This window comes from Mus pahari, chromosome 2 (genome assembly GCF_900095145.1).
Source record: "Mus pahari chromosome 2, PAHARI_EIJ_v1.1, whole genome shotgun sequence".
Classification (NCBI taxonomy): domain Eukaryota; kingdom Metazoa; phylum Chordata; class Mammalia; order Rodentia; family Muridae; genus Mus; species Mus pahari.
In genome coordinates, this window is record NC_034591.1 from 13,114,965 (window position 1) to 13,135,489 (window position 20,525).

General features: G+C 41.3%; 1 protein-coding gene across 1 annotated transcript in view; it reads right to left on the reverse strand.

Moving 5' to 3' along the window:
- LOC110314435 (guanine nucleotide-binding protein G(i) subunit alpha-1) overlaps positions 1–20,525 on the reverse strand; it is a 76,016-nt gene that overhangs the window by 15,847 nt on the left and 39,644 nt on the right. Inside the window, exons 2-5 of the mRNA XM_021188796.2 lie at positions 14,038–14,080; positions 13,809–13,950; positions 2,435–2,592; positions 979–1,107 (exon numbers count right to left, since the gene is read on the reverse strand). Coding sequence (XP_021044455.1) covers positions 979–1,107; positions 2,435–2,592; positions 13,809–13,950; positions 14,038–14,080 — 472 coding nt within the window. The remainder of the gene's footprint in view (positions 1–978; positions 1,108–2,434; positions 2,593–13,808; positions 13,951–14,037; positions 14,081–20,525) is intronic.

Genomic DNA, 20,525 nt, shown 5'->3' on the forward strand with positions numbered 1-20,525 from the left:
GGGGGGCAGGACTGGGGGGGTAAGGGGGAGTGGTCTGCCAGAGCAACAGTGAGGACAAAGAAACGGGGGATACAAAGTAAACATAAAAGGTGCTGCTGCAGGAGATCTATCTATAAGGGGAAGCTGGATGAAAGGAACTGTCAAGGAGGCTATAGGGCTAGACCATTTGCCAAATTAAAACTCCGACTTGGCTGTGAGTCCATCCTTGTCGTCTTCATTCATTTTTTTTTTAAGTATTATTTATTAGAAAAGAAGTGCAGTCATATGGATATCTGTATGACGATTTCTTGCCTTCTGCTGACAGCGGCCCTTTCCAAGTCAGGACTTGGAAGGAACCTCACTCAACCACTTCTGTTCCTAATGGCTCCATTCTGCACAGCTCTGACCACCTGGCACATTTACAATCGACACACACGACACAAACACTGCCCAGCACTGGACTGTCAGTAATTACTCTAATTGATGAAATTTTTCATACAAAACTTCAAAGGCACCTTTCTTTAAACACATTTTTATAAGTAAGCATATACTCTAACAGTAAAATGTCCCATTTTGCCTAAAGACATACAGCAGTGTCTTCATCAGACACATACCTATATATTACATAAGTTCAGTAATTATAAAATTAACAGGCAAAGGGCATTGTCTATTTTTTGGTTGGTTGGTAGATTGGTTGGGTTTTTGAATACAGGGTTTCTCTGTGTACTTCTGGCTGTCCTGGAACTCACTGTGTAGACCAGGCTGGCCTCGAACTCAGAGATCTGCCTCCCTCTACCTCCTGAGTGCTAGAATTAAAGGTATAATTAAAGCACTGCCCTGCTTGGTTATTTTTTATTAAATAAAAAATAACATATTCCTCTGAAAATGTTATTCTTACTCATTTCCACAAAACTATTTTATATACTTTTCTGGAAATTTTTTCCAATAGTAAAAATATTATAACCAAACTTATGAACCATGCGTTCAGAAGTTACTCACTTAAAATGAAGATCTTTGAAGGTAAAGTGGGTTTCCACAATTCCAGTCGTCTTCACTCTGGTTCTGAGGACATCCTGCTGAGTTGGGATGTAATTTGGTTGTGCTATTCTGTCCAAGTCATTCAGATAGCTGCACACAACCATCAAAACACTGTTAATCGGAGCAAGAGCCAAGAAGCTTGCTCAAAACCAAAGGACAACATATTTTAATTATGCAATGTTCTAAAGGCTTCAAGGGTCTTTAGAAGCATATAAAGCGACCAGCTTAAGCTTTGATGTTGCATAATTACTCAAAAATCTTCAGTTCCTTTTCAAGTGCCTTAAGCTTTGGATTTTAGGCACAGTGATTCAAAGGAGAGGGGCTTAAAATGTCTAAATTGAGAAAGACCATGAGTTTGTTTCTTAAAATTCTTCCTTACACTCTGAGTTTCCCACCGTGGTTGAGTCTGCACTTTCCCTGCTGTTGAAGATTTCACAGGTCTTAATTGTGAATGCAGCAGCAAGAACCCTCACCAAAGACTGGGTGAATGCTGTTTCCTGCTAGCCTTATGTTTCACACAGGGAAACCCACACCTTCCTGAGTTTTAATTCAATAGCTCTACAAACATGAACAGGGAGGTCCCAGAGTCCCCCAGTACAGTGCAGGCTTTTGTCAGTGGCCTTACTTGTCCATCCCAATGAGAGGACAAGTCTCTACTGTTAAAGGTACCACACACTTCACCTTAAGACATAGAAAAAGCAAGCTATACCATTTCTTCCCTGATGGCTATCATTCAAGTCCCAGAAAGTGCTACACAGGCTCCTGGGAGATAAAGGGCATCACGGGTGTTGTGAACCCTATGAATCAAAAAACTAAGCTGTCTGGCTAGATGGTCCGATGTCTCAGTAGTGGCACACTATTATAGAGACAACCAACTGCCGTCTGATTTGAGACCTGCTCCATAGTTAGAAATCCAGTTAGAAACCTTTGTCTTGGGAAGTTGTAGGCCCAAGTATAGTTACTGAATGGATAGAACATCAACTGTAACTGTGGACTTTCCCACCTGCATCCCAGTTCCACAATAACAACTCAGAGGCTTACTGTGTATTTAAAAATGAATAGGCCATAATCTAGGCGTGCTCCCTGACTAGCTCATAACGTACATAATCCCTTTATTTGACTGCATGTCTGCCACATAGATGGTTACCTCTCACTAGTTTCATATGTCCAACTTCCTCTTCAGAGTCTAGGAGGCAAATTGTCCCCCTGACTATCTCCCAGAGTTCCAATCTCTCAACCAGAACTCCCACCTTCTACTTCCTGTCTTTTGCTAACAGGACATCAGCTTTTTATCGACAGATAATGGTTCCACTTACTACTCAAGAGATTATCCTTACAATCAAGGTCCTTTTCTAAGATGTATGTTTATCCTAAGATTGGTTAGAGTGTTATCTTCATGATAGCTGTGGCTACTTACTACGCTGCAGAATCATTCAGCTGGTACTCCCGGGATCTGTTGAAGCAGGCTTGTACACCACTGTCTTTCCACAGTCTCTTTATGACCCCGGCGAGCTCTGCAGTCATAAAACCTTCTTCTGCAGCCCCAGCAAGCACGAAAAGTTGGCGAGCATCATCCTGCCCATTTCACAAGACAAGAGATGGAACAGATGAAGAGATAAGTAGGGGAAAAAGCAGCACAATTGGGAACTTTCTTCATGGTTTTTATAGAAATGCCACACTTTATCTAAAGCACCACTTGAAAAGTTGGTCTATGCAATGTGTGTCTGCGTATCCAATATAACATATTTGTGTGTATGTATGTATGTATTAATAATCACTGAGGAAGTGTTTGCTAACCAAGACAGGGGAGGAATTCAGCACAGCTTTGGTGTAGATATACCCACGGTGCATGTAAGGGACAACACACACAAATGTTTAAACAAAGGAAAAGTGTATATAACGTTAGTCCAGCTCTGCTTCGGTGATAAAGGGCTAACAGCCAGTTTGTGAACCACAAGTAATCATCCACATTCAGTCACTGTTGCCAAAGAGAAGCAGAACAAGAGCCTCTGACTGGACCCATGTTGTCTTACGCAGCCATGCTTTTATAAATAGGAAACAGGAGGTCAGATGGAAGGAGCGTCCACTTCACGTGTACTTTATGCACACTGAGTCTTCAATATCTGGGGTGTAATCTAGCATAATCTTGGACTAAGACCAGACACATGTTTAAGTTCTCAGCTATGAATATGGGTAGCAATTACAATCCTGGTAGCATAGTAGAGACCCTAGGTAGAAACAATTTACAGTGAAACAAAACAAACAAAACCTGGGTGTCATAAGTTACTACTTTGCTCAGGTTATTTGTAGCTTGAGATGTATGGTGGAGGAATAGGCCATTATTATTCCAAAGGGGCATCCTTCCAAACAAAAGCTGGTTTTCCGATCTTCAGGTTGAAGGTATCTGAATAGTTAGAGTGTATTGGAGAAGTGCAGAAGTGTTTATCTTTTTGTTATTCTTATCACTATTCTATGTACAGAACTGAATAAACTCTATTACACTCTGATCAGGTTATTCTTTTAACAATAATCTAGAACTTATTTAAAGTACACGGGCAGGATTTCTGGAGAATACATGTAAATATACCTTTTGAGTTTTTAAAATAGGTTTCTACTACACAGCCCTGGTTAGCCTTGAACCTGTGATTCTCCTGCCTCAGTGCCAAGTACTGAGATTACAGGAGGGCACTACCATACTTGGAAGCCATGTTATAAATAAACTTGATCATCTTCGGATTTGGGTGTTTGCTGAGTGTTCTTGGACTAACTGCCTGCCTGCCAGTCCTGGGAGAACAATGTACTGTTGTCTAGTCTTACAGAATGATGGAAGTATGACGGAGTGTGCAGCAGAGAAGTGTCCCAGGGCATGGTGGCAGAAGAGTGCAGCTGACGATATGAATTCATCCTGCTGCTAATTCATGAAACATTTTCTTTTCAGCTGGAACTCATCATGGAAACTAATTAAGTCTCTCAGCATGGGAACACATTATTCAAGCATATGTTTCCCTCTTTAGTAAACCACAAGAGAGATACATGCAAGCCAGCAACACGTGCGCATCCTTAGTAAACCAGCCGACCACAGGCTGTGGCCACTCTTAGCACCATTATCCTAGTTCCAACAAGCAATAAGGTCACCTACTAGATGATAACCTACACACACACACACACACACACACACACACACACACACACACACAGAGCAAAAAAAAAACCCACTATTTTTATTTACTAAACCACAGAAAACATAATTTCATTTAGAAGAATTCTTAAGTCGTTTTTTAAAAATATACTTCATCATGTAACCTTTAGTCAATTTCAGTAAAGATTTTGGCAGAAGCGGTGAAGACTCCCCAGTCTGAGTCACCTGGACAGACCCTTTTCTTTCCTACTTTCCAGAAAGGCACACAAAAGAAAACACAGAAGGAACTTTGGACACTGTACTTATAAACTACACTTCCCAAGGCATTCAAATGTTTCTTCCTGTTTTAGATTACACATGTAGTAAGACCATGTAATCCTTTTCCTTCCGTGTCTGCCTTACTTGACTTAGCACAGTATCCTCCTGATTATAATGAAAAATGTTGGTCAAACCTCCAGAGATAGAAAATTAAACAATGCCCACCTGGGACAAAGGAAGTGGCCAGAGAAGGGGGGAGGTATAGTTCAATGGAAAGGCCAAAATCATTGTAAGGAGTTAATGCCCAACATCAAAACTAATCATACAGCTGAATTTTATTGGAATTATGTTAATTAAGTTTATTTTAACCATTCTTGTAACTCAAAAAATGTAACGTGTGAGAATGGACATGTTAACTTATTGTAGTAACTATATTGCTATCCTGTGGATCCCATATAATATCAAATTGTAAACCTCAAAACTCTACAGTAATATTAACTGTAAAAAAGTCTCTTCCTCACGAAATGTAAATTAACTGGAATTAAGTGGAAACCTGACACGGTGTGACGGTGTACAGTTACAGTCCTGTTATAACTTGGTATATACCTGGCATGCTGAAAAAGGCTCATCTCAAGTTCTAGGCCAGCCTGGGCTACAGAGTGAATGTAAAGTCAGTGTATATTACAGTGAAACCCTGTCACAGGAGAAACAGTGGGAATGTTTACCTCCCGATGACTGCTGGACATTTAGTCGTCATCCACAGGAGAGCACTGAAGTAATGAGTTTGAGCAGAAAGCATTAGAGAAAGATTTCTACCTCACTTTGTGTTTCAAACAGCCCAAGGCAACTTGTCTCAAGTATGTCAACCAGTCACCCAGTCATCATATAAATCATTAAATCAACAATCAGTAAGTCCTTATTGTCTAAAACTTAAAATAGTAGGACTTCGCAAAATGTTTAAAACACAAAATTCCTCAATTGTCTAGAGATGTCAACAGGAACACATGCAGTAAAGGTAAAAGGGACAGGGACCATACAAGACAGGACTGGACTGTGGTCAGTGAAGCAGTTTACAGGATGCATACCAGAGTGTTACAAACAAGGAAGGGCTGAAGGGCTTGGCTCAAAGTTAGACTTCAATTTCCAATGTACCTACTACCAAGACCTCTATGTAAGCACCATGTGGTACATAGATCACACATGCATACATAATACATACATAGTGCATACATACTTACATACATACATACATACATGCATATATGACTCAGAGGCCTCTATCCATGATGGGGAATACTTTGAAGGGACAAGATGATGGACTTTTGAAATGTTAAAGATCACAAAAGCAAGATACTCTTCCTGTTCAGTGTAGGGCAGAAACAGTGCATTTTCAAGGCCCAATGCATCTAGATTCAATTCAAAAGCTCAATCACATTTTAATAGTCAAAGCAATCTAAAATGTGAGAACCCCAGGAGAGGCTTTTAAAGCAATAGCTAGATGACTAATCAGGATACAGAAGGCAAAACTTCCAGATGAAAGTAATCTTTGCATAGAAAGCATCAAAAGACTCTTCTAAAACACAAGGAAAACAAGATGATAAGCTAGATTAAAAATAGTGACACCTCTGAACTGAAGCTGCAAGGATAATTTTCTGCCGCCAAATGATTGCATCATTTATATTTGCCAATGATACTGGAAATCACATATAATGACAGCTTCTCTTTGTGTTAAACCCAGCGCATTCCTATAGATATGGTGCTATATAGATATATAGCAACGAAGTTCTCAAGAACTTTATTTAATAGAGAAAGAACGTTTTAGTGGGTTTACCACTCTGTGGCTCAATGGCAACCTTAGATGATGAACGCTTGCTTTAAGAAGCATGGAGGTTGGAAGAGGTAGGAGGCATCTCCAGGAAGAGATGGAGACCTGGGAGAGAGGAGGTGCCCAAGAATCACTGTAGTGTCCTTGGCTGTGACTCACGACATCTAGAGGCTGGGGAGGAACCCTGGCAGAGTGTTAGGGACACCAACCTATCCAAAAAACTTTTGACCCAACACTTATCCTGTCTACAAGAAATGCAGAGATTGGGGATGGAGCAGAGACTGAGGGAACAGCCAACGAATAACTAGCACAACTTAAGGCCCATCCCATGGGCAAGCACCAATTCCTAACACTGTTAATGAAACTCTGTGATGCTTACAGACAGGAGTCTAGCATGGCTGGCCTGAGAGGCTCGACTCATGTAGCTGACTCAGATGGATGAAGTGACCCACAGCCAAAGACTGGATGGAGCTTGGGGACTCTTATGGAAGAACAGGAGAAAGGCTTGAAGCCTCTAAGGGAATATGAATGCCACAGGAAGACCAACAGAGTCAACTAACCTGGATCCTTGGGGCTCTCAGAAACTGAACCACAACCAAGGAGCATACCCAGGCTAGACCTAGGCCTCCCTGCACATGAGAGAGGAAGCTCCTAGCCTTACAGAGACTTGAAGTACCAGAGTAGAGGGAGATATCCAGGGGGGTCCCCACCTACTGTGAAGAGAAGAGGGGATGGGGGAAGGATTGTGGGAGAGGGTGACCAGGAGAGGGGCAGTGAGCAGTATGTAAAGTGAATAAGAATAAACGAATGAAAGAATGAATGAGCAAGAAATGCAACACATCTTCTCTATAGTCAAAAGTAAAAATGATTTGAGGCAAGGAAATAGAAATAGTCATGTTTCTTTCACATAATATTATTTAAAAGAGTAAAGCCAAAAAAAAAAAAAAAAAAAAAAAAAAAAAAAAAAAAACCTAAGCTAATTTTAACTCAATTTGAGGCTGTAAGAACTTTTACTAAATTTCAATGAATTTATCAGGAATCATGAGTGTCGTAGTATTATGAAATTACTGGAAAATGCATTGCCAAAATGTATCTTTATATATGTTTATAGTAATATATATACTAAATTAATAAAAATACTGACATTAAGTTCTTCATGTGGGCAATCAAAAGTCCAGAGAGACACAGAAATGCATGATAAGCAAACATAAACTGAGGCAATGAAGTAGCCTATGCTGGAGGCACATATTACACTTCAAAGCTCAGTGGCACTGAGCTATTTGCATAGCTGTTTCTCAGGATGGAAACAGTATAAACCTGGCTCCTCACCTCTCTCCTTTAACACAGAGTGGAATACTAGGGTAAACCTCTCAGGTGCTCTTCTTGCAGGCACAGCAGGTTAAAGTGCCTGGGGACATTTTGAAGAAATGAGATTTGGAAATAGCAGAAATTACCAGCTATTAAAAACCTACACTATGTAGAACAGTCTGGATTTAATACCAGCCAGGAAGATAAAAATACCAACATAAACTTATATGATCAGAGTGGTAAGATAAATCAGTACGAAAGGATGAGGTTATTCCAAAAATACTGATGGATAATAAGTTATAAAGAGAGAAGTACAAATATGGCTTATTAAGTTCATCTGACAGAGTATTTCAGAGGCACTAAAGAACAAAGGAAGACTCAAGTACTGAAATCCACTGCCTTGCAGAACTTTAAAGTAGCATAAATATTTGTTAAATCTTTTGTTGACTGAAGATGTTTAAAATTTAAACATAATGAAAACAATAGCATAGGGAATTTTAGTAATGAAAAATACCCAAGAATAAGGTGAAGGATAATAAACAACAAAAAAAAAAAACTACGTTTAGGAAAAAAGTCTAACGCATGTGCACTTACAAACCAGCAAACAGAAAATCAAAACAAAAGGATCCCAGGGGATAAGCAAACACAGGCCACAAACAGATAACAAAAACAAAGACAGTAACGGTCTGGAAAGCCATCGGAGGAAAAGAATTCACATTCTATCGCGCTAAGACTTACTAATCACAGATCAGAAAGCTCCCTTGACTCTGGCTGCCTCAAGTAAGAAGAAAATACATACCCAGATTGCTGCCAAGGTGAATTGCTAAATATTCTGCAACTGCAATCTTGCAAATCAGGCAGATAGAGATAAAACAACAAATAAGCAGATGAAAACAGCCACAAAGTGCTCAGAGCATAACCACCTTCTAGGAGCAACTCGAGGCTGCTCAGGAGGGCGCGTGAGGGGGCCTGGGGTTCCCCATACTACGAGGTATCTCAAGTAGCTTCCAAAGAGTGAAAGGCCAGTCTGGAGTCTGGATGTCCGGTCAAATGGTTTCAGAGCCAATGCAACTAGAAAAATAAAGCCCAGTGACATAGAAATCATAATTTTCAAGCCAATTGCTACAAATTCATAAAAACATGCTTTCTGGCTCTTCTCGTTCTGGGCATGTTACTGCAGGTCAGCCCACTGTCATAATGTGACACCAGGGCCAACGTGTGCTAGCAGTCCTACATAATGCTTTCTACCACACGAAAATCTGAATTACCAATACTTTAGTATTCACAGATGGAATGGCCTCACTCTGAGAAAGTTTTAAAGAGACAGTAGCCATAATTTTGATTGTACTATGTCAACTTTGAAAATAATTTTTGTTTTCTCCTCAAGTAAAATAGGCAGTGTAGGCTATGGACAGACATCCTCAACATGTCTGACTAGTTGGCCCATTCCAGAGCATATGCATGCAAGCAACACCGAATGACTCAGTATGTTGCATGTATATATTTATTCTTGTGTGTATATTTAACAACAATGGTTTAAAAACAAGGCCTGAAATCCAGGGAGAACAATGGGAATAGGGAACAGAAAAATGATATAATTGTATTTTAATTATTTTTAATTAAAAAGGACACAATTGTAACAAAAACAAGCAGGCTTTTTAGTGCTGGTTTAGTAATTCTGAAGTCCATTTGGAACAGAAATGCTTACTAGTCTTGATATTTGGTAAAAAGAACAAGACAGGTTAATCTAAACCTTCTAGGTACCAACTCAGCTGTGAAGCAATATGAACTAACACAGTCATTCTCAGTGCAATTATTGATAATAAAATCAACAAAGTTTATTGAGCATCTATTATAGCCAAGGGATATTATAAATAATCACTACTGATTTTATCTTTTTAAAATCCTATCAAGTAGATGTTCTTTTTCTATTCTATTCCATATAACTAAACATCATGAGAGACATTGAATCACATATCTGGGGACGGGTCTGGAAAAACCAAAAGCACATCAGTGGGTGTACTGGCTAGTTTTGGAGTTATCACAGAGAAAGGAGCTTCAGTTGGGGAAATGCCCCGATCCAGCTGTAAGGCATTTTCTCAAGTAGTGATCAAGGGGGTAGGTCCCCTTGTGGGTGGTGCCATCTCTGGGCTGGTAGTCTTAGTTCTATAAGTGTGCAGGCTGAGCAAGCCAGGGGAAGCAAGCCAGTAAAGAATATCCCTCCATGGCTTCTGCATCAGCTCCTGCTTTCTGACTTGCTTGAGTTCCAGTCCTGCATCCTTTGGTGATCAACAGCAGTATGCAAATGTAAGCTGAATAAACCCTATCCTCCCCAACTTGCTTCTTGGTCATGATGTTTTGTCCAGGAATAGAAACCCTGACTGACTAAGACAGTGGGGGTAAGGTATCTCTAAGCACATCCAATTGAATACTAAAGGTAGCATTTTCAAGTCATCAGAAATGGAGTAGTTACTTAATAAGTGGCAATAATGCAAGAGACAAATTATGACATATTTAGATCCTATTTAATAGTGAACACCCCAATATGTGGATAAATAGATTAGAAAAAATCCATAGTATTATAGAAATACTGAGAGATAAAGTTTGAGAAGCTGTGTCAGCTGCTGTGTGCCCGTACACAGCATGAGGATCTGGTCCAGGTCCCTCTCACCCACAGAAGGAGCCCAGCATGCCAATGTGAGTTTTTGTGTGCACTTCACAGTTGGGGAAGACTGAGAAAGACTCCTGGAACTTCTTGGCTAGCCAAGCAAGCCGAATTACTGAGCTCCAGATTCAGTGTGAAACCCTGTGTCCAAAAATAAGGTGGAAAGCAACTGAAGAAGACAAAAGAGAATGTTAACCTCGGCCTTCTAACCCCACACACAAACGCACAGGACCGTGCACAGATGCAAGCACATAAGTCCAAAGTTCTCAATCACGTTGGCTATACAATGAGTTTGATACCATTCTGGGGTACTTGAGACCTTGCCTTAACAAGAGGATGCTAATTACAGTAATCAGGAGTATTGTCTTTATATCAAGACCAAGACAAAAATGTCAAAATTAATGCAAAAAATAAAAATAAATAAAAGTTTTGGTAAGGAACAGCCATAAAGAGTGAATATCTCTCATACTCAAAGAAAACCATTCCCAAAACAATTAAACAAAAATGAGAGTACCCAGAGGGTTTACAAGGGAAATATAGACAGACAAATGATTATAAATATGAGAGAAAAACTAAAAGGCAAAACTGATAATCTTCCTCATTTATAAGCTATTGAAAGTTGGAATGCTGGTCATATCTAAGTAAGTGTGACCCTCAGAAAATAGACAGGGATGAAAGCTTGCTACCAAAGATAACCCACTCTGCTGTCACCTGTAAAACTGATCTGAGGTCCTTCACAGAAATATACATCTAATTCTCCTCACCTCATAATACAGGAAGTGCTTTTCGTTAAAAGGGGATTTTCAATGTGCCTCTGCATATGCTATTCCTTGGTTGTAAAGTGGCTTTTCTTCATTTTTGTCTGAAACCTCTTACTCAGGTTACAATACTCAGCTCATATATGCCTTCCTCATGTGCAAGCTATCCTTAACTCATTTTTATAACCCCAGAGTCATTGCAAGGGACTTAGAGTGGTTTAAATTCTACATAAAAGCAAGGTAGCCTGAAACACAGACAGAAAGAAGGGGGGCAGATCATGGGAGAACACACCCTCCACGTGAAGCAGTAACCAGGGAAAGCTGAGGGCATTGGAAATAGTAGCTGATGGCAGGAAGGAGCCGTTGCTGGGTGCATCGATGAGCACATACTGATTCCAAAGCTTCAGAAGAGCAATTAAACATAAAGCAGCACGTTTATTCAGAGTAGTTACTCCTAAGGCTAAGCCAACAGATCTTACAGGAAAGGCTTAAAAAGAATTCTTTCCAAAACAGGCATGAAAATCAATGGCTTCTCTTAAAACTGCCTGCCCTGTCCTTGAATCATCAAAACCTAGGCTCTCAACGGTTCTGAAGCAGTTAGTTCTTCTTGCCGGCACTGTAGGAGATTCCCAGTACAGGGAATGTGGGGTCCTACTGAGTTGGGTTCGGTTTCCTGAGAAGAGGCTTCACTTTGTAGCCCAGGGTGACCTTGGACTCGCTACATAGTAAGTAGTAAGTCCCTGGTCTCACTCAGGAGGGTCCTCCTGCCTCATTTCTCCCAACCATTGGCATTACAGGCTTGAGCTGCTACAACCAATTCACATAAATGAACTTGCACATTTTCAATGGCCATAGTTGGAATTGCTACAAAGTACAATTTCTGTTTACTTTCTCTCCTTAATCTCAGTCTGCGCCATTCTTTTAAACAGAGATTAAGAAGCCAGTGCCGCTGTTTCCAAGAGTCTTTCAAAACAATTTTTAATAATTCATAACATTCCTCTAAATTTCCTCCTGAAATAAGATTTGATTATATCTAGAATATTCTGTCTCATCTACTATTCATTCAGTGTAATTTGTGCATTTATCATGTATTCACCTAACAAGGGCTCTGAGAGTGTTGAATGAATAAATGATAAATTAATTACTTAGAATGACCTTGACCACAGCCTCAACATTGTTATCTTCCCTCTCTACATTTATCTTACATGCACGCTGCTTTGTAGACTTTGCAGTTTGGGGGCCAAACTCTGGGCCCCACATGGTCAAGGCCAGTAAGTGCTCTAGCATTGAGCAATACTCACCCAGCCCTGTACTCTGGAACTTGCTAAGTCAGTAATTATAGAAATGATGGATGTCAAGTTTGTATGATAGTAGTGAGTACCCTGCTATATGTGGATCTCTTAACACACACTGCGCAGCCTTACCTCCCTCCACCTTACGCTGTGCCCCACTAACAATTGTTTTACTTTCTCTTTGAGGCTTGAGTCTAACATTTGTTTCGGATTTCATATACAAGTGAAACCACACTATTTTTTTTCATATATCATAATTTTTTTGGTGTAGAAATGGCAGAACTTCCTTTCAATGATGTGTGGACAAAATAACATGTAAAGATCCTCAAATAAACAGAGTAAGCCTCAAGCAGAAAGAAAGGGGAAGACAGTGCCTTCTACAGGAGGGAGCCAGCACAGAGAGCCTCAGCCAGCACCATGCAGGCTGCACTCCAGGCCTGCTGCTGCCCTGCCATGAGCTTCCTTCCTGCCTTCCAGCTTCTCTACCAGGCACTGGCTGCTCTGCTGAAATCCCACGTAGCTCTGAAACTCTGATTCGTGTCTTTAAATAGCTGGTATTTTCCTGTCCCAAAGATAAGCAAACTCAAACTGTTTTCATTACTGAGGGTTCAGTCGCTGTTTTCGTCTAGGTCCGAGAACAAATAATGAGATCGTGTCCGTGCTGAAATGTTGTTTTATTTTCTTGCTGTGTAGTCCTGGCCTGGCTGTCCTAGTACTGGCTGTGTAATCCATGCCAGCCTCATTGCAGCAATCCTCCTGCCTCAGCAAGCCAAGTGCTAAACTAAAATATCTGAACTTGTGAGCCAAAGTAAACCTTTTGTCTTGTTAAGGTAATTATCTCTGGCATTTTATTATGGTAACAGCAGATGGTAACAGCCACATTTTATTGTGGGCACTGAGGTATCTATGTGTTATGGTTTGTGTATAAAATGGCTGCAAATGTTCATTTGCTGAGTTTTTGGGCTATTGACATGACTGGATGTGAATTAAACTGCCAGCAAATTCAGAGGAGAGCATACATTTAGAATGGGGCCAGGCTGGAGGAATCATGTCACTGTTTGTCTTTGAAGGGACTATCTTGTCCCTTGTTTTCTTCCTGTCTCTCTCTACCTCCTGCCTATTGTGAGGTAATCCACTATTCCATCCCCCTCCCCACCATGATGTTTTAGACTTGCCTAAAGACCACAGCAATGGAGTCTGCCAACCATGGTCTGAAACCTTTCATGCTGTGAGCCACAAGCAAGTTGCCCCACTTTGAGTGGGTTTTCCCGGGCTGGCAAAATGTTACTAAGACTCTAATATCTATGCTATATAGAAATTACTTCGGCTATTTCTGAAGAGGCTGGAGATGTCTGGGAAAACGGCAGAAGGTGGAGAGTGCGGGTCTGTGTATTCTAAATTCCCTTACTTCCGAGGCTCCAGACTCATGTCTGTCCTTTTGACGCCTTGCATGAGGCACTCTGGACAGCTGTGTGGCCTCAGCTATGCAGCTACGGCTGCAGCCTCATTAGTCATCAGACCCACGCCAACACACTGAATGCCTTACCGCCCGAGCAGAGTCTCCGAAGTCGATTTTCAACCTCCCCATGGCTCTAATGATGGCAATGATGGACTGGATGGTGTTGCTGTAGACCACTGCCTTGTACTGCTTACACTCCTCTTCTGAGTAGCCGGCTTCGTGGATAATTCTATAGAGATAACGGGAAGTAAGGACGCTTCCTTACAGAAGTCACTTAGAGCCATAAAGATGTATCTAATGACTTCCATTTACTTACTTCATCTGCTTCACAATTGTACTCTTTCCAGATTCACCAGCACCTAGAAAATAAGGATTTTCTAATTCAGTGCCAGCACTTAAGTATCTCCAGCTCCCAAAGCGCACACGTGTTCCCGTCTAGCATGTTCACCCATGTGCGCGTGCATCCACCACATTCTATGCCACTTAACAGTGACTCTTCTATTAAAATAAGATGCAAGCAGCTGCTCCGTAGGATTAGCAAGTATACAGACCTAAGGTATGGCGCATATATCTCGTCACCAGCAGAAAGTGGTTTCAGAACCAACCTCCTCTCTTCTCTTTGTCCCTACGTCTTCCTTCCCGTTCTTTCTTGTGGTTCTGGGGATCAATCTCTGGGCCTCACATACTCAAGGCAAGTAAACGCTCTAACACTAAATATATCCCCCACCCCAAGCCCCGGTATTCAGGGTTTTGCTAAGTGAGTTGACTTTAACCATTCTTACCACAGGAAGAAAAATGTATAATTACATGCAATGATGAATGTTAACGTTTTCAAAATAGTAATAACCACTTTACTACATATGGCTCTCTTAAAAAATTTTGTACATCTTAAAACATAACAAAACAATAAAGCTTAAGATGAACTTTGTTACCAACCATAAGAATTCTCATATTTAACTCCATTTTTCTATTATTTCATTAAACTCAGCAGAAAAAAATGTTTCTGCTATTGCATAGTCTCTAAAGTTTTTTTTTTTTTAAATCCATTCTTTGACGGCACATGGTAGCTCACAGCTCTAACCCCAGCATTTCTGAGGCTGAAGAACAATACTGACACAAGTTTAAAGAGACCCTGGGCTAGTGAGTTTCAAGGTAGTGAGAGAGACTCTCAAACCCAAAAACATGAAAATAAAAGTAAGCCAAGCTCCTATTGCAAATTGCAGTACTGGAAACTGTTTCATTCATGACTTTGTTCCACACTGGGAGACATTTTATCTGCTGGGTAAATGTCTTAATATTAACTTTTGGCTCCTTTGAAGCAGGACAGTTATATCAAGAAGCCACTTGGGGAACTGGAGAGAAAGAGTGAAAAGCATTTGCTAACTTCACAGCGGATGCAGGTTTTGCTTCCAGCACCCACACTGGACAGCTCACAGCCAGCTATAACTCCAGTTCCATACGATCCAATGCCCTCTTCTGACCTCTGAAGGAACCAGACATGCATATGGCACATATTCATACATACAAGAAGAGACTGATGCAAAAAAAAATTAAAAAAGAAAAATTCAGGGAGCTGGAGAGACGTACCAGCAATTAAGAGTACCCGCATGTTTGGTTCTCATTACACACATGGTAGATCACAACCACCCTAACTCCAGTGCCAAAAGGTTTGATGCCCTCTTCTGACACCCACAGGTACCAAGCATACACATAGTACACATACATACAGGCAAAACATTCATACCCCCAAAACAAATAAATCTAGAGTGAGGAGGAAGAGGGGAGAAGGAGGAGGAAGGGGACAGGGGGAAGGGGATGGAGGGGAAGAAAAGAAAGGAGAGGGATGAAGCAGGAGGAGATGAGAGAGGAGTAGGAGGAAGGCGCTTCTATGCCCATGGTAGCCACAGCCCCGGGTATGTAGAGATGGCACAGTAGTAAGAGCAGGAGTTGCTCTTGCAGAAGACCCTGTTTCCTAGCTCCCACACGGTGGCTTACAACCACCCATAACTCCAGCTCCAGGGGATTTGGGATGGTCTTTGGGCTTCTGTGGAGATCAGGCCCAGACATGATACATTTAAAGACATGCAGGCAAAACACTCAGATTCATAAAACAAAAATTTTAAATCCAGAAAAAACTTTAAAGGAGTTATATGAAAAAAAATGTAAAGAGTGGATGTTAATAACAAGGCCTCAGTATCCCATGCCAGTATGACCTGCTGATCCTGAGACTGCCACCATGTGTCAGATGGGGCATTTCCATCTTCCTTTCACAGAAGTCCCAAACCCAGGGATCATTTTCCAAACTGTCCCTTGTCTGTTATCTATAAGAGGTTTCCTCATGATCTCGAGCCTAGCTATTTGGCATACTGCTCTCTTAAGATTCCTAAGGAAATGGCAGCCCCTTTAATTCTCAATCCATTTAGCAGTAGCTGCTCCCAGGGCACATTAGACCAATCAAGCTTTTCTACATTTCTGACAGTTGAAAACAGCTGATCGGAGAACACAGGGATAGCTGACAACTCCACCCTTTGTGCTCTCTTTGGCATGACCACACACTGGCAAGAACTTTATTCCTATTTGAGAAAGAGCCTGGGTCATGTAGTTTGTGAGCAAGCCTCTTTCTCCTGACTTTCTAAGGGGTGTTCCCAGGGTGCTTTGTGTTCAGTATCACTGAAGAACAAAGTCGCAAGAACCCCTAGGGCTGATCACATCACAGGCCTTCAAACACCATATCCCTTGCCCCTCCTCCCAAAAATATTGTTCTGCTTCCTCCTGCCACCCAAGATATTCTATCAACCACCAAACTAACTCCAAACTCATCTGCTGTGCCAGGCCTCCCAGTGCTCCAAGCTTGACACTTTTGGCCTTTCCTGTGTCTGATTCTCCTGGACCTCTCCGCAGCTATCATCACAGTCAGCCAACCACAAGGCAGAAAAGCTGCTGAAATTATGTACGATTTTAGAATGCAGATGCTAAATTTCATCATTGCCTTTGTCTTTTGCTCATGAAACCACAGAAGAAAAGAAGCCACGGAAGTAGGACACACACACACACACACACAAAAAGGGGCATCTGAAAACAAGTTGTACTTCAACAGCATATTTGGAACATCTCAGGAGAAAACTGCCTAAGGTTTACTAAGTGTTTGATATTCAAGCAAATTTCACAAGATACCCTCACATTAAATAGGAGAGTGGCATTGGCTAAACAATAGGGGTATTCTTTCTTTACAGACAGCTTTTGAATCTTTCACAGCATCTGCCCATGGAAAGCAATTCCAAGATAAACACCAGTCATTTATTATCAACAACAGTGGTGTGGCTCTATGGAAGGCACAATGGCAGGCATTATGGCCCACACATTTCTCTAACCCAGGGGTGGGTCCCCCTAAGAGCACAGTCCTCGGAGGGCGGTCTGTCAAAGGTCCCCGCATTTCTGGAATACTGCAAGTACAGAGAGCAGCTGCCATGCTGTGGTAGAACATACTAGAATCTAGGATTCAGACACAGACTCCAATCACAAAGACCTTTGATGAGTAACTTTCCTGGTCTTTGTTGTCTGTGAAACAATTCAAAGGCCAGAGAAGGCTTCAAGTGATGGAAGTTTTTGAGGTCTGAGAACCCCAAAAAGAAAAAAAGGAAGGAAGACTGAATGAATGTGAGTATTCTCAGGTGACGAGGCATACATGGATCAGAACTTTCAAACTTTAATGTAGAGGAAAACTTTTTCAGTGCTAAGATTATCTATCTTTAAATTCAAATTCACCTTTTAATCTCTTAAAATCATTTGTAACGTGGGGTACCTGACTTACTTTGCAACGAGTATCCTATGGCTCCTGGTTCTAAAAACATCTTATCTATATAGGTTGAAGAGTAGAGGTGCCATTGTACCAACTGGTACCTCCCCTTATCACTAGTGATTATGTCTCTGCACAACAGATACCAGGGGCAGAAAAAAAAAAACTTTCTAAACTAAGCAATTAATTATTTTTATTTGTTTTGAGACAGGGTTTCTGTGTAGCCTTGGCTGTCCTGGAACTTGCTCTGTAGATCAGGCTGACCTTGAACTCAGAGATTGCCCCTGCCCCTGCCCCTGCCCCTGCCCCCGCCCCCGCCCCCGCCCCTGCCCCTGCTGCTGTTGGTTAAAGTTAACAGAGACTCAAGCGTTTTGGATCTGTATACTGCTATTTCCTAAAAGAGATAGGTGTAATATGCTGTGTTTATGTAGTGGGTATTTTTTAAACACCGTATGGTTTATATCTATGCCTTTATATTTCTAATGAAAGAGTTTTATAGAGACTTTTAGAGTTTGTTCAGCCCATGACTTTGTGCACGGCTGTCGTCTGTTATGGTCACTTGCACCCTCCACCGACTGCTTTTTTAAGCTGCTTCATGAGAAGGATCTAGAAGTTCCATGATTCACTTTTCTCTCCTTGCCACAAGTAGAGAAATGGTTGATTCAGTCAGGGAGCTACACCCCCACCCCCACCCTCAAACTGTGATCACATGGCTGTTTTCATAGTTTAACCAGGGCAACACTACACATTCTTTATCTTTACAGAGGTCTTTTCTGGCTGCTCATGTGATAGTGTTTTCCTTTTCTTTCCTTTTTTTTTTTTTTAAAGAATTATTTATTTATGTATACAGGTACATTCTGTCTTCAGAAACACCAGAAGAGGGCATCGGATCCCATTATAGATGGTTGTAAGCCACCATATGGTTGCTGGGGATTGAACTCTAGACCTCTGGAAGAGCAGTCAATGTTCTTAACCTCTGAGCCATCTCTCTATCCCCTGTTAGTGGTTTTTTTTTTTAATTAATTAATTAATTAATTAATTAATTTTATGTAAGTACACTGTAACTGTCTTCAGACACTCCAGAAGAGGGCATCAGACCTCATTATGGATGGTTGTGAGCCACCATGTGGTTACTGGGATTTGAACTCAGGACCTCTGGAAGAGCAATCGGTACTCTTAACCACTGAGCCCTCTCTCCAGCCCCCTGTTAGTGTTTTCAACTGAGTATATGAAGAACATTAAAATATTAAGTCATCTAAACAATAAAAAGAAAAAAAAGAAAAAAAAAAGAAAATTATAGATCCCTTTTGTTGCAGGTTTCAGCATTGTAAATACTGATACTGTTTCCTTACAGCACTGAGGAAACAGGTTAAAGGTTGTTCTGTGCACACTTCAGTTAGGTTTGAGAGGCCAGCAAGAAGCAGTATTAATAAAATCAAAGAGCCACCACAACAAAACCTTGTAAAGAGACTGAGGTATGGGCTGCTTCTCCCGGAAGTACTCCACCACCTCGAAGCTTGGACTTAAATCTAGACTGAGATAAGAAAAACCAATTGCTTGACTCTATCAAGTGCAGTTTGAAGGAGAACATGAAATGCCCACACTGAATGTAGCAGTCAGAAGTTTCAAGTGTGGAAGTGTTTTGGTCATAAGGCCCAGAAGCTCAAGGTGACTCTGATCACAGTGAAGTGAGACTTGAGAGGAGAAGGAGGAGGAACAGTGACTCCCAGAGGGCTGAGGATATGGGCAGACATGTCTGGGCCACAATGGGCTTGTGAAGCTAAATGTGGGTGGATTAAGGAGAACCATCCCCTGGGCCTCCTTTGAGGAGGAAATAACTGGGAACACACTGCATTTCTCAGAGCTATGCTGAGCCCAGCAGCTGTGTGAAGTGGAGCTTAGCAGAAAGTGACTGCAGAGACAGATGCTAAAGGAGCATCACTGACAAGGAACCCAGGACACAGAGGGACCACCTGGCAGTAGCAGGTCCCACCAGCAAGCTGCCCACCAGTGGGATGGAACCCAGGAAGCACAGTGAGGAAGGTGAAGAGGAAAAACCTAAAAATAGAGAGTCCCAGGTCAAATAACTGCTTGATCCCAAGTCCTTAAACAAAATAATGGGTTTTACCACTGGAGAAATGAACACCTAGTAAGTGTTTGCCCCTGACCTTGTTAAAGAACAAAATGAGAATGTTACATTTTTAATTCTGGCAAAATCTAAAACCAAACAGAAAGCACTCCTGACTTCAGACAAGTTGTATGTTGTTGGTTTGGAATGGGGATGGGGATGGGGGTAGAGACACAGCGATAGATAGCCCAGGCTGGCCTCCAACATACTTGTAGCTAAGGATGATCTTAAAGTCTGATCCTCAGCTGCCTGCCCTAGAGCACTGAGATTGCAGTATGCACCGCCAGTTCTAATGTTATATGGCTCTGGGCAGGAAGGCAGGTGCAGACCCCACCATGGAACCTGGGGCTTCATGCAGAGGGTCAGCTCCACCCAACACCTTCATGGAAAGCCATTTGTCCAAATGCTGTGTTAAAGGTCACATTTCCAACATGTATTTCTCTGCTGCAGACTGTAGGCCACCAGCCATCAGACGCTGCTCAGCTGTTAACAAGGGGATCTTGTCAGGACATCAGTGAATGCCAGACACTACTACTGAATTCCTGCTTATAACATTTAACAAGTTTAAATATTTAACTTGAATAAAAGTAAACTAAGCTTTTAAGTAAGAATGGAATACAACTCAACTAGACAGCTTTGTAGATGCTCTGTTTCAGAGCTGAATTGAGGAGGGGATGGAGATAAAAACCTCTTATCTGTTAAGATAAAAGTAAACAAGCAGAGTCAGAGATAAAAATAAACAAAGGAGTGTCAGAGATAAAAGTAAACAAAGGAGTGTCAGAGATAAAAGTAAACAAAGGAGTCAGAGATAAAAGTAAACAAAGGAGTCAGAGATAAAAGTAAACAAAGCAGAGTCAGAGATAAAAGTAAACAAAGGAGT